Below are 12,618 nucleotides of genomic sequence, written 5' to 3' on the forward strand. Positions count from 1 at the left end.
TGAGAGTGGTGGATAAAGTTTTGTTATTTGTTTATTTCTGGAGGTGGAAAAAGTTCCTTCAGATAACTTTTTTCAACTTTTCTTGCTTTCCTTGGTGTTTGGAGGTTGTGTGTGGTTTTGTTGCAGTGCTTCCGTGCCGGGACGCCGTCCCTGTCTTTGAGACACGGGGCAAGAGCCGAGCCTCCGCCCTCCACTCCGGTGGAACAGGTGTTGTTAGCGGTTGGAGACCAGGTGGGACATGGGAACATTTTGTTTGCCTCGCGTATGAACAAAGGGCTCGTGGTGTTTCTCGAAAGTCAGGAGCAGGTGGGGCAGCTTGTGCAGAACGGGATTCATCTAAATGGTGAGTTTTTACAGTTTTCTCCGTTAGCGCTACCGTCTACCCGCATCACCGTGTCAGGAGTTCCTCCCTTTGTTCCTGACTCTGCTCTGGAGCGGGAGCTCAGGCGTTTTGGGAGAATGGCGAGTGGATTCCGTACGGTGAGCCTGGGGTGTAAAAACGATAAACTGAGACATGTCCAGTCCTTGCGGAGGCAGGTGTTCATGTACTTAGACTCTCCATCACAAATGCTGCACGTCTCATTCAGAGTGAAGCATGAGGAAGGGTATTACATGGTGCATGCTAGTTCTGGTGTGATGAAATGTTTTGAGTGTGGAGATGTGGGTCACAAGCGTGTAGCTTGTCCCCACCGACAAAATGTAGCAGGACCAGGAGCGGAGACCGGGGCAGAACCCGCGGTTCCCTCTCTTCTGGCGGGGATCGGGCCCGGTGACACGGTGAATTACACCGTGACCGGTGGACCCCAGGGAGAGAGTGAGGGCGCAGCAGGGACAGAAACAATGGCCGGTAGTTTTTCAGTTCTGGATGGAACGAAAGCCGGTACTGGCTCTGACCCAGTGGAGCAGCAGCCAGTACAGGCGGAACATGGAGGCCTACAACCGATAGGTGACGCGTCTGCCTCTTTAGAGGTGCGTTTACCAGAGGAAGGACTAGAGGATCAGGTAGGAACAGGCGAAAAAGCAGGAATACAGTCAGTAAATAACAGAGGACGGCTAGACTGTCAGGATGCACAGGTTCCTGAGCAGAGGCAGGTGGAAACAGAGAGCGAAGCGGAGGGGGCGAGGTTTCCTGTTGCTGGTTGCCATGGCGATTCTGTAAATGATGTGGTTAATGAGTGTGATTCGGACTCGGACAATGTTTCGGTAGCAGATAGTGAGTTACTGGAGGAGAGTTTGTACTCTCTGGAGGAGATTAATGAGTTTCTGGATGAAACGTATGGAAAATCAGTTGACTTACAGCAATATTTTCCTGATGCTGTAAAGTTTATCAGGTCGGCCGCCACACTGCAGAAAGAGGTGGGCCTGGATCGGTTAGATGAAAAGAAACGTTACCGTTTAAAGAAACATGTTTTGAGCTTAAAAAAAAGTTTAGGGTGGACTAAAGTGGGGAAGAAAGGGAAGATTATAAAATAGGACTCTTGAATAGGAATCACTGGGTGCCTCTTTTTCTGCTGGTGATCTGGGCTATTCTCTCATCTTCCTTGTGTATGAAAGGCATGAGAGTTGCATCCTTGAACATAAATGGGGGGAGGGATCCACAGAAAAGAGCCTTGATTAAGAAAGTCTTTAGAGATAAAAAGTTGGATATTATTTTCCTGCAAGAAACACACAGTGATGCTAAAAACGAATTAGACTGGAGGCTGGGGTGGAGAGGTCAATGTTTCCTAAATCATGGCACAAACACACGTGCAGGTGTAGCTATTTTAATTTCCCCTAAACTGATGATAAATATTATATCAGTAACAAATGTAGTGCAGGGCAGGGTCCTATGGGTCAAAGCCACACTAGAAGGTTTTATGATAAACCTCATCAGTGTTTATGCACCCAACCAGGGATCAGAGAGGGGAGAGGTGTTTAGCATACTTGGGGAGGAGTTGAATAACATTAATGCTGATGAATGTACCATTTTGGGCGGAGACTGGAACTGTTGTATAGATTTTACTTTAGATAGATCTGGGGAGGAACCACATCTTCAATCTTCTACCCTTTTGTCAAAAATCCTAACAAAAACCGACTTATTGGATGTGTGGAGACTAAAGAATCCATCAAGTAGAGAATACACATGGGTCAAAAAGTCAGGTGGAAGAGTTAGTACTGCTAGATTAGACAGATTTTATGTCTCTGGTACCTTTCTCTCTCGAGTGATGGACTGTCAGATAGTCCCAGCTATTTTCACAGACCATCATTTGGTTATAACTGAACTGATGCTTCATTTTGTTGGGACAACAAAATCCTACTGGCACTTTAATGTAAAGTTATTACACGATTTTACCTTTTGCAACAATTTTAAGCTGTTCTGGGAGGCTTGGCGGTCCAAAAAGAATGATTTTAAGACTATCAGTGAATGGTGGGAACAAGGGAAGGCACAAATTAGAGTTTTCTGTCAACATTACACGCGGGGGTCTACAATCCAAATAAAAAAGACTATGGCAGATCTAGAGAAGGACATCAGGGCGCTAGAGACTCTCTCTACTATTCAACAACAGCACACCTTAGACCAAAAAAGACAGCAGCTTGGGCATTTCCTACAAGAGAGGGCCAAAGGGGCATTGATCCGGGCTCGTCTCACCACGATACAGGATATGGATGCTCCAACATCCTTCTTTTTTAACCTGGAAAAGACTTCAAACCAGAAAAGACAAATGGTTGGCCTTCGTCTGCCAGATGGACATTTATCCACAGACCCAGTGGAGATGAGGAAACATGCAGTAGGATTCTACACTAGCCTGTTTAAAGCCGCCCCATGTGATGTGAGCTGTGCCAGAGTGCTGTTGCTGGGGCTTCCATCCTTGTCCACAGCTGACCAGGGAATTTTAAATGCAGACATAACCATGGAGGAGCTAACAACGGCAGTCTCTCAGATGGCTGCAGGTAAATCTCCGGGGATGGACGGCTTACCTGCTGACTTCTACAAATTCTTCTGGAGCAGTATGGGGCAGGACCTGATGGATGTTTTTAGAGACTCGCTTCAGACAGGATCACTTCCTGCATCGTGTAGGCGGGGCGTTCTGTCCCTGCTGCCAAAGAAAGGGGACTTAACCCAACTAAAAAACTGGAGACCAGTTTCCTTGTTGTGTTCAGACTATAAGATTTTTTCTAAGTTCCTATCTAATAGACTTCGGGGATTCATCGGAGGTCTAATCCCAGACGATCAGTCCTTCTGTATACCAGGAAAGTCACTAATGGACAATTTATTTTTAATGAGAGACGTGTATGACGTCTGTAACCTTTATGATGTAAATGCAGGTATCATTTCTATTGATCAGGAAAAGGCGTTTGATAGGGTTGATCATGAGTTCCTATTCTCTACGCTACAGGCTTTTGGTTTTGGGGGGTCCTTTCTGGAAGGGATTAAGATGTTGTATAGGAATGTCAGCTGTATGGTGAAGGTAGCGGGGGGCCTGACTCAACCCATACCTGTTCTAAGAGGAATCGGACAGGGTTGTCCCATCTCAGGACAACTGTATATTTTAGCTATTGAACCGCTGCTGTGTCGGCTGAGGAACAGGCTGAAAGGTTTACACCTACCTTTACCTGTCTCTAGTCCTCCCTTAGTTGTGTCGGCTTATGCAGATGATGTGAATGCTTTTATCCATGATCAGCAGGATGTACAAGAACTCAGATCTAGTTTACTTTTATATGAGAATGCATCCTCAGCTAAGGTTAACTGGGACAAGAGTGAGGCATGTGTAGTGGGGGGGTGGGACCTTAATAATGTCCCGCCCCTACCAGAAGGGCTGAGGTGGGGAACGGGAGGTATTAAAACACTGGGCCTGTACTTGGGTACTGAAAGTTTTCAGAAACAGAACTGGGAGAAGGTGCTGGAGAAGGTGGAGGCGAGGTTGTCTAAATGGAAATGGCTTCTCCCTCAGCTGTCCTACAGGGGCAGGGTTCTGATAGCAAACAACCTGGTCGCCTCGTTTCTGTGGCACAGACTAATTGTACTGGTTCCACCACCGGGTCTGCTGGAAAGTGTTCAGAAGCTGTTGGTGAAATTCTTCTGGTCCGGCCACCACTGGATCAGAGCCTCGGCTCTTTACCTACCCGTGTCGGAGGGAGGACAAGGACTAATAGACGTGGTGTCTAGAACTGCAGCCTTCAGGTTACAGACAGCTCAGAAGCTTTTTTATGGTGACGGACTCTGCTGGCTGCCCCTGGCTCATCTCCTGCTGCAGAAGGTTGGTGGGCTTGGGCTGAACAAACACCTGTTCCTGTTGAATCGGAAGGTGTTGGATCTGACAAGGACTAGTCCGTTCTACGCGTCAGTGCTGGACTCGTTTAAGCTGCTGACAGTATCCAGAACGTCTGACACGGGACCAGGGACATGGTTGCTACAAGAACCCTTGTTTGACAATGACTTCTTCTCTCAAGCTGGCATTTTAAGTTCATCTGCGTTGAAAGTGAAGTTCACCAGTGCTGGGATTGTAAAGTTTGGTCATTTACTGAAGATCCCGGCTGGAATCCTTGGCGAGCGGTTGGATGTAAGGTCCACCAGAGTGATGGAGAGAGTGGTGGAGGAGGTACGGAGGTCCTTGTCTGTGTCGCAGAGAGCCTTCATTGAGACTTGTACTCTATCTGACCAATGGGATGATGACAGTGAGTATGTTTTTCCGTCTCTGGAGGTTAAAGCAGCTGGTGAGGGATGGCAGGAGGAGAGTGGATTACTGCTGAACCCGAACACTCCAGTGTTGGGCTCCTTCCAGTCTTGTGGGAAGAAACAGCTCTATCAAACTTGTGTGAAGGTTATCAATAGGCGCTCCTTGTTAGGAGTCAAGGAGTCGAGGTGGACTCAGGTGTTTGCTGCGGACAATGCCCCTGGGGGGAGCTGGAGGAGTTTGTATAAGTCTCCAGTGGAAAAAAGGATGGCAGACCTCCAGTGGAGGATCATACATGGAGCTTTAGCTACGAACAGACACAGAGCCTGCTTTGATCCAAGCACCGGGGAGGGATGTCCTTTCTGTAACCAAACCGAGACCCTAGAGCACCTAGTGGTAGCATGTTCTAGGTTATCAGGGATGTTTAAGGTGTTAGAACGGTGGGTTAGTGCTCTGGGGGAGACTTTTACCCTACACTTATTCGTTTTCGGGCCCAAGTACAGTGTCAGAAAAAAACGGACAATACTGTTAATTAACTTTTTATTTGCATGTGTGAAACTAGCCATCTGGAAAACCAGGAAAAACCAGATGCTGGGACAGAGCTGGACTGATGCTGAGAAGAGTCTGAAGGGCCTGGTGGAAGCTCGCTTAAAGATCGAACACGCTTTTTACGAACTTACTGGGAACCTGGACTGGTTTAGAGCGGTGTGGGGGATCGGGCAGGTGCTCTGTCTGCTGGATGGACAGGACTCCCTAAAGATCAACTTCTAAACTGGTTTATCAGTTTTCCTGGTTTTATTAGTGGAAAACAAGTTTCAGTCATTAACACTGATTGTTGATCTGTAAAGAAAAATAAATCATTTAAAAGTCAAAAAGTCTCCTCTCTCTCTTTCTCCCCCCTCTCTCTCTCTCTCTCTCTCTCTCCCTCTCTCCCTCTCTCTCTCCCTCTCTCTCTCTCATTCTCTCTCTCTCTCTCCCTCTCTCTCTCTCTCTCTCTCTCCCTCTCTCTCATTCTCTCTCTCTCTCTCCCTCTCTCTTTCTCTCTCTCTCTCTCTCTTCTCTCTCTCTCTCCTCTCTCTCTTTCTCCCCTCTCTCTCTCTCTCTCCCTCTCTCTCTCTCTCTCTCTTTCTCTCTCTCTCTCTCTCAGGAAAAAACGTTCCTGTTTTTACAGTTTTCACTTCAGTTCAAACTGACAATTGTAGAATTTTGTTTTTTCATCACATTTAGCTTGAATTTAATGAAAAATACCTTCAGTTTTATTCATTTTATGAGAATTGTTGTTTTGCTTTGTTTGGAAAAATAATCCCAACATAACAATTACTTGCAAGGTTTTGTATTAAATGCCCTTTAAAGAACATTGCTGCTTAGGCTCTGGGCAGGGCACAGGCTCAGGGTTAGCTGCTGCTGTGTGCTCAAAAGGCCACACATGGAAAATATCAATGTGAATAAATGGTATGGCGGTAGCTCTCCGATACTTTAATAATGTTAAAGTGGCTCACGGGCCAAAAGAGGTTGGAGACTCCTGATGTACGTAGTACTCAGTACTTGGTTTTCTAGGTCATCCCAACCCTGAGAACTTTCTGTGGGAGGAATATCTGCATGAAACTGGTTCTACTGCCGCTCCTTCTTCAGCTTTCGCGTTGGTAAGACGAGGAATGATGTCCAAGCAGTAAATCCACCATTTGTAAAGCTGCCCATCCTGATTACATTTTTGCTTCTATCCAATCAGAGAGCTCCGCATGGTTTTCAGGTAAACTACAGACTGGAGGCAGTTGACAGGAGAAACCCTGTGTTGATCCGTGTTGCCACAGTAACAGACACTGAGGACTACAGGGTGAAGGTACTATTTACTCTTGTTTTCCCATCTGTGTATGTGTGATTCAATGAGGTAGGTGATATGATACCAGATGTTCACCTGCAGGTTCACTATGACGGCTGGTCGACGCTGTTTGATGTGTGGTTGGACAGTGACCACCCTGACTTGCATCCTGTTGGCTGGTGTCAGCGAACAGGGCACCCACTGGAACCACCTCCAGGTCAGATGCAGACGAGATGAAAGCAGACAAGTCAGGGACTGACGAGTCAAAAATCAGAGATGAGACAGACCCAGATAAACTTTAGTAAAAGTTTCTTGGTTTTTTTTTTTTTTTTGATAGGTTCCTCCCCCCTCCCATCCCCCTCTCAGGGAGTGTGTCCTACTGCTGGTTGCAGGGGAGTTGGACACATCAAAGGACCCAAATACACCGGACACCACAGGTGCCCCTCCTACTGTTGCAAAATCATGTTTAGGGTTGTCTTTGAACCTGACCGTAAATATGCCCTAGAACAACTCTTTTAACATTTGGAAACTGTTCTTTGAGCCTACAAAAAAACATATAAAACTTTGTTGGGGCTCATATTTATATGTCGATGATAATAACCCAGGAGCCCCAAGAAATGGCCAAACAGCCACATAATAAAGCGCTACAATCAGTGGCGACTGGTGAGTTATATTTTGGGTGGGGCGCAGTCATGCCATCTGATTTAATAGATGCACTAACCACATATCACCACTAGGGGACACCAAATTTCCATTTTTAGGATATAATCTATGTTTTCTACCTCAATGACATTATAGTCTCTTTCCGGAGTATTTCTTTTATCCAATGGCACCATCTAGTGGCTGAAAAGCGTATCACACAAAAAAAAATCTGTCGCTCTGTTTTTTTAAGATGGCGACTTCATGTTTCTTGTTTATAAACGTGCTTCTGTAGCGACAAACAGCTAAAACATGTTGTTTTACAAGTATTATTCTCATGTCATGTTGTGTTTTCATATATTTATATTTTAAAGACTTTCTTGTCCATGAAAAGTTCATCAGCCATGGTATTCCTTACATGTGAAGCATGTAAGCGGTAGTCTGACGCTATTGGTTAGTTCTGGTCGGCGCTCAGTTTCCTGTTATACATAGCTGTGCGGGGCAGGGGGCGTGCTCAGCAAAAAAAAACTTGAAAAGACGTATTGCTTACATTATATCATCAACATATCAAGCACCATTACTCTACCTGCAAACTCATGGAACTTCACAGCAAATCAAACAACGCTAATTCCATGAAGCCAAAGACATTAATTAGATCTTACCGTTGCTTATTTTTGATCATAATAATCTGTGTTATAGTAAAAAAAAACACAGTTTGTTAATCCAATGTCCCAACGTCACACTGAGCTGGTTCTAAAAACTCCACGAGGTGTAATCAGCTGCTCTACAGCAACCAAGGACGGTGAACTGTGGAGAATATCTGGTTCTGTCCTGACCTGAACGGAGACACTGCCCTGCTGGTCTTCTGCGCATGTCTTCATGCTCGCTATACCCCTGCCTCCAAAGTCTCCTATTCTTTGTATTAGAGGGGGAGATCCAGCGTGCATGCACCATTTAGCGTACGTCTATGGTAGATATTGCTGTGCCTAAAAGTAACAGGAAATATGTGGCAAGAGAATTTGGTAGTGGTAAAAGTTTATTTTTATATTGAAATCTGCTTTTTATACAACAGACAGGGTAAACAGTCAATCAATATCTAAACGTGTGGAATCAGCTTTTACCAAAGTATTATAATAACAAATAAAAAAAGAAACAAACATAAAATCATGGTAGGTAAAAGTGTAAATAACATTTCTGAACTGCATTTAAATGTAGATTAAACACAGTAATTATAGTCTGTATGATGTATAGATTGTTTAGTTAAGTTTTCGTATATATATATATATATATATATATATAATTTCCCTTCAGCCTTCAGAGAGTACAGACGCTTTTTTCTCAGCTCCCTTATCGGCTTCCCCAAGGCTCTTGTCCTGTCTGCCTACAGAGCACTTCTCTGCATTTCTCCTGAAACCACTACTCTTTTTTGGAAATATGGACTTAATTAACTGGTCATTCAACGTGATTGACAAAATTTTTTCTACGATGAGAACGGAGAAGGGGGCTCCCACCTGTCTCGAGGGGACATTCGCATCGGGATATCCACTCGATTCTTGGGAGGTCTGGCGAATGGTGTGCCTCTCTCAGCTGTCCATCGAGGACGTGGACGATTTGTGGATGTTCGGCCTGATGATCACTGGATTTCTTCTGATTGGAGTGGGAGGATATCTGGTTTTCTGGAAATTTGGGAAGACGGGAGCGATTGGAGTGCGACCCGTACCCACGGAATGTGCCGCTCGTGCGGTGACCTCACAGACTGGGACGTTACTCGAGGTGAACCGTAAGCTGGACAATGTCCTCGCGGCGTTGCCTGTGTTAGTGCGCAAGATGGATTTGATCTCGGAGAGGGTCGCCGGACGATGCGGGGATGTGGAATGTAAAATTGGCTTCACTGGTGGACATGAATGACCACTTATAGACTTCAAGACGGAGGGGAAGATTATCTCTGCCTGCCCTAAACAAAGTTATGTTTATCCTTATCTGACGCCATAGCAGCCTCTCAAGGCTGCCTCAACACACCCCCACAAAAGGAGGAATGCCGACAGATACTGTGTCCCGACCTTCACCCTCTTCCTTCAGGCTGACATGTCTGCAGGAACTTCAATGTGCTCTCTGGTCCTTTTCTCTCCCTCCCACCTGTTGGTCTGCAGCTGGTCGATGCGCCGCAGTGGCAGCTCCCATTGGAGGCTTCAGGATCCCGCACACCCCCGCCTCCCCATCGGACTCTGATGTTGTATCTGTGCTGTCTGTGCTTCCATGTGAAAGGAGTTTTTTTGTATAATAGAGTTACTCCCCGCTGGGGCTAACTCTGCTATGCCTTTTTTTTACCTACCCCCACTTATCCTCATGTAACACCCTTTTCATCTATCTATTAAGGTAGCGCGACTCATGTTGCGAATGACCGCAGTCACCAATTCTTGTTATGTGTCTTACCCACGTATGTCTGATCTTTGAATTGTGTGTGCTGAAACTGAATTTCATTTCTCTGTATGTTCTGCACATGTGGTAGAAAATGACAATAAATGACTTTGACTTTGACTTTGATATATATATATATATATATATATATATATATATATATATATATATATATATATATATATATATATATATATATATATATATAATATTTTGTGATTCCTATCTTCATCTTCTTCCTGTGAGACTGGTGGGGAGGCGCCCTAGCGCCTTCTATGGACGAGCCACCACTGGCTACAATGGAAGAACTGGTTTCCCCTCCCAGTTGGCCTGGACATGAATATTAAATAAGCTATGTTGTGATTGGCCCAAATCTACTAACTCTGCGTACAGTCATGTACACTATCCAGATTACTCAACAGGCAAGCTATGGATCTACAGTGGGATGTGAAAGTTTGCGCAGCCTTGTTAATCTGAATAAATAAATAAATAACATAAATAAATAAATAAACGTTCTCATCACAGACTCAATATTAGTTGAAAGTGACCTTTCCAAATGGGAAATTAAAAAAGGAAACAACTTCAGTTTTGTACAAAATGAACAACAAAAAAATAAGTAAAGTAAGAAAGAATGAAAGAATAAACAAAACATTTTTTCAAAATGAATGAGAAAAATCAAATCTAATTTAAAAATTTCATTCAAATGACTTCAGATACTTTGAAAATAATGCACACTGGTAAAATAGAGCATGGTGTGTAAATATGTATTTACAGTGGGATGCAAAAGTCTGTTACTTTTCCTGTGTAAATCGTTGGTTATGATAAAACTTCAGTTAAACATCTCTAGGAGACGCAGCGATATCTGAGAAGTGAAGCAACGTTTAACAGGAAGTGTGCAATAACTGTTTAAACAGAATAAGGTAGGGGCAAAAGAGAAATGAACCTATAGTAGATCCTCCTTTAGCAGAAATAGCAGCGTCTAAGCTCTTCCTCTAGCTCCTGATGAGTCTGGATTCTGGCTGAAGGTGCTTTGGACCATTCTTCTATACAGAACATCTCTAGTTCATCCAGGTCTGATGCTTCTGAGCATGGACAGCTCTCTAACTCACACCACAGATGTTCAATAATGTTCAGGTCTGGGGACTGAGATGGCCATTCCAGAACGCTCTACTTGTTCTTCTGCATGAAGGCCTGAGTAGATGTTGAGCAGTGTTTAGGGTTGTTGTCTTGTTGAGAGGTCCAGCCCCGATACAGCTTCAGCTTGGTCACTGATTCCTGGACATTGGTCTCCAGAATCTGCTGATACTGAGTGGAATCCATGCGTCCCTCATCTTTAACAAGATTCCCAGTCCCTGCACTGGCCCCACAGCCCGCAGCACGATGGACCCACCCCCATGTTTTACTGTAGGTAGCAGGTGTTTTCCTTGGAGTGCTGTGTTCTTGTTCCTCCATGAATAACTCTCCTATTCTGCCCAAATAACTCTGTTTTAGTTTCATCAGTCCACAGCACCTTACTAAGGAAGCTAGCTAGTCCAGATGTGCTTTAGCAGACCTCTGCTGCTGTTGGGGCTGTGGGCAGAGAACAGGCTTCTTCTGCATCACTCTCACATGCAGCACCTCCTTGTGTAAAGTGCACGATGCACAGTGACGTTGTAGGTCTCTGGTGCTGGCCTGTGGGTGGACTTACCATTCTTCTCTTCTGTTTATCCCAGATGTTTCTTGGTCTGCCACTTGGAGCCGTAACTTGAACTGAGCGTGTGGTCTTCTATTTTCCTAAGACCCCTTATGAAGAAAAATATATATGGAAACCGTGTTCCCTTACCTGGGGGTGAGTTAGGGTTAGGGTTAGACAGCAATAAAGACAGACAAAACTGAACAATGGGATTACATATAAAGGAAAACATTGAAGACTAAAACTAGAAAATTAACGTAAGAGAAGAAAATGTGGTCAGCCAGGAAATACTAAGGTGAAAACATGGTGTAAGGAGGCAAAAGCTGAGGCATTAAAAACTGGTACAATGAACTACAAAAATCAATTACTGAAAAAATGTCATTGCTTTGAGTTGGTAAGAAGGCTAACCATGAATTACAATGAACTACAAAATAATAGGGTTGCAGGAATTAGGCAGACCAGAACTAAAGCTGTGAAACTGGTAATAATAGTAACATATAATTGAAACAAAGAGAGACCAGGTAGGAAGACTAACCAGGACTTACTAAGTGTAAGGTGACTAAGATTAGAGCAGAAAACTAACAGAGTAAAACGAGGCATTGAGTAGATAACAAAGTGGTGAGCCATGAATTACTAAACAAGACTAGATCTAATGCAGTAAAAGCTGGTACAGTGGGGCAAAAAAGTATTTAGTCAGCCACCGATTGTGCAAGTTCTCCCACTTAAAATGATGACAGAGGTCAGTAATTTACATCATAGGTACACTTCAACTGTGAGAGACGGAATGTGAAAAAAAAATACATGAATTCACATGGCAGGATTTTTAAAGAATTTATTTGTAAATCAGGGTGGAAAATTAGTATTTGGTCACTTCAAACAATGAAAATCTCTGGCTCTCACAGACCTGTAACGTCTTCTTTAAGAAGCTTTTCTGTCCTCCACTCGTTACCTGTATTAATGGCACCTGTTTGAACACATTATCTGTATAAAATACACCTGTCCACAGCCTCAAACAGTCAGACTCCAAACTCCACTATGGCCAAGACCAAAGAGCTTTCGAAGGACACCAGGAAAAGAATTGTAGACCTGCACCAGACTGGGAAGAGTGAATCTACAATAGGCAAGCAGCTCGGTGTGAAAAAATCAACTGTGGGAGCAATTATCAGAAAATGGAAGACATACAAGACCACTGATAATCTCCCTCAATCTGGGGCTCCACGCAAGATCTCATCCCGTGGGGTCAAAATGATCATGAGAACGGTGAGCTAGAATCCCAGAACCACACGGGGGGACCTGGTGAATGACCTGCAGAGAGCTGGGACCACAGTAACAAAGGTCACCATCAGTAACACACTACAACTGCAGGGAATCAAATCCTGCAGTGCCAGACGTGTTCCGCTGCTGAAGCCAGTGCA

The 12,618-nt window shown here is 44.4% G+C and overlaps 1 protein-coding gene across 3 annotated transcripts in view; it reads left to right on the top strand.

The window, feature by feature from the left end:
- The window catches only part of LOC107373924 (lethal(3)malignant brain tumor-like protein 4), a 103,911-nt gene that overhangs the window by 55,814 nt on the left and 35,479 nt on the right, over nucleotides 1-12,618 (top strand). For all 3 annotated transcript variants that reach the window (XM_054738735.2, XM_054738737.2, XM_054738736.2), the window contains exons 9-12: nucleotides 6,213-6,298; nucleotides 6,385-6,495; nucleotides 6,577-6,691; nucleotides 6,812-6,911. In XM_054738735.2, the coding sequence (XP_054594710.2) occupies nucleotides 6,213-6,298; nucleotides 6,385-6,495; nucleotides 6,577-6,691; nucleotides 6,812-6,911 (412 nt within the window). The remainder of the gene's footprint in view (nucleotides 1-6,212; nucleotides 6,299-6,384; nucleotides 6,496-6,576; nucleotides 6,692-6,811; nucleotides 6,912-12,618) is intronic.

This window comes from Nothobranchius furzeri, chromosome 7 (assembly GCF_043380555.1).
Source record: "Nothobranchius furzeri strain GRZ-AD chromosome 7, NfurGRZ-RIMD1, whole genome shotgun sequence".
Taxonomy (NCBI): domain Eukaryota; kingdom Metazoa; phylum Chordata; class Actinopteri; order Cyprinodontiformes; family Nothobranchiidae; genus Nothobranchius; species Nothobranchius furzeri.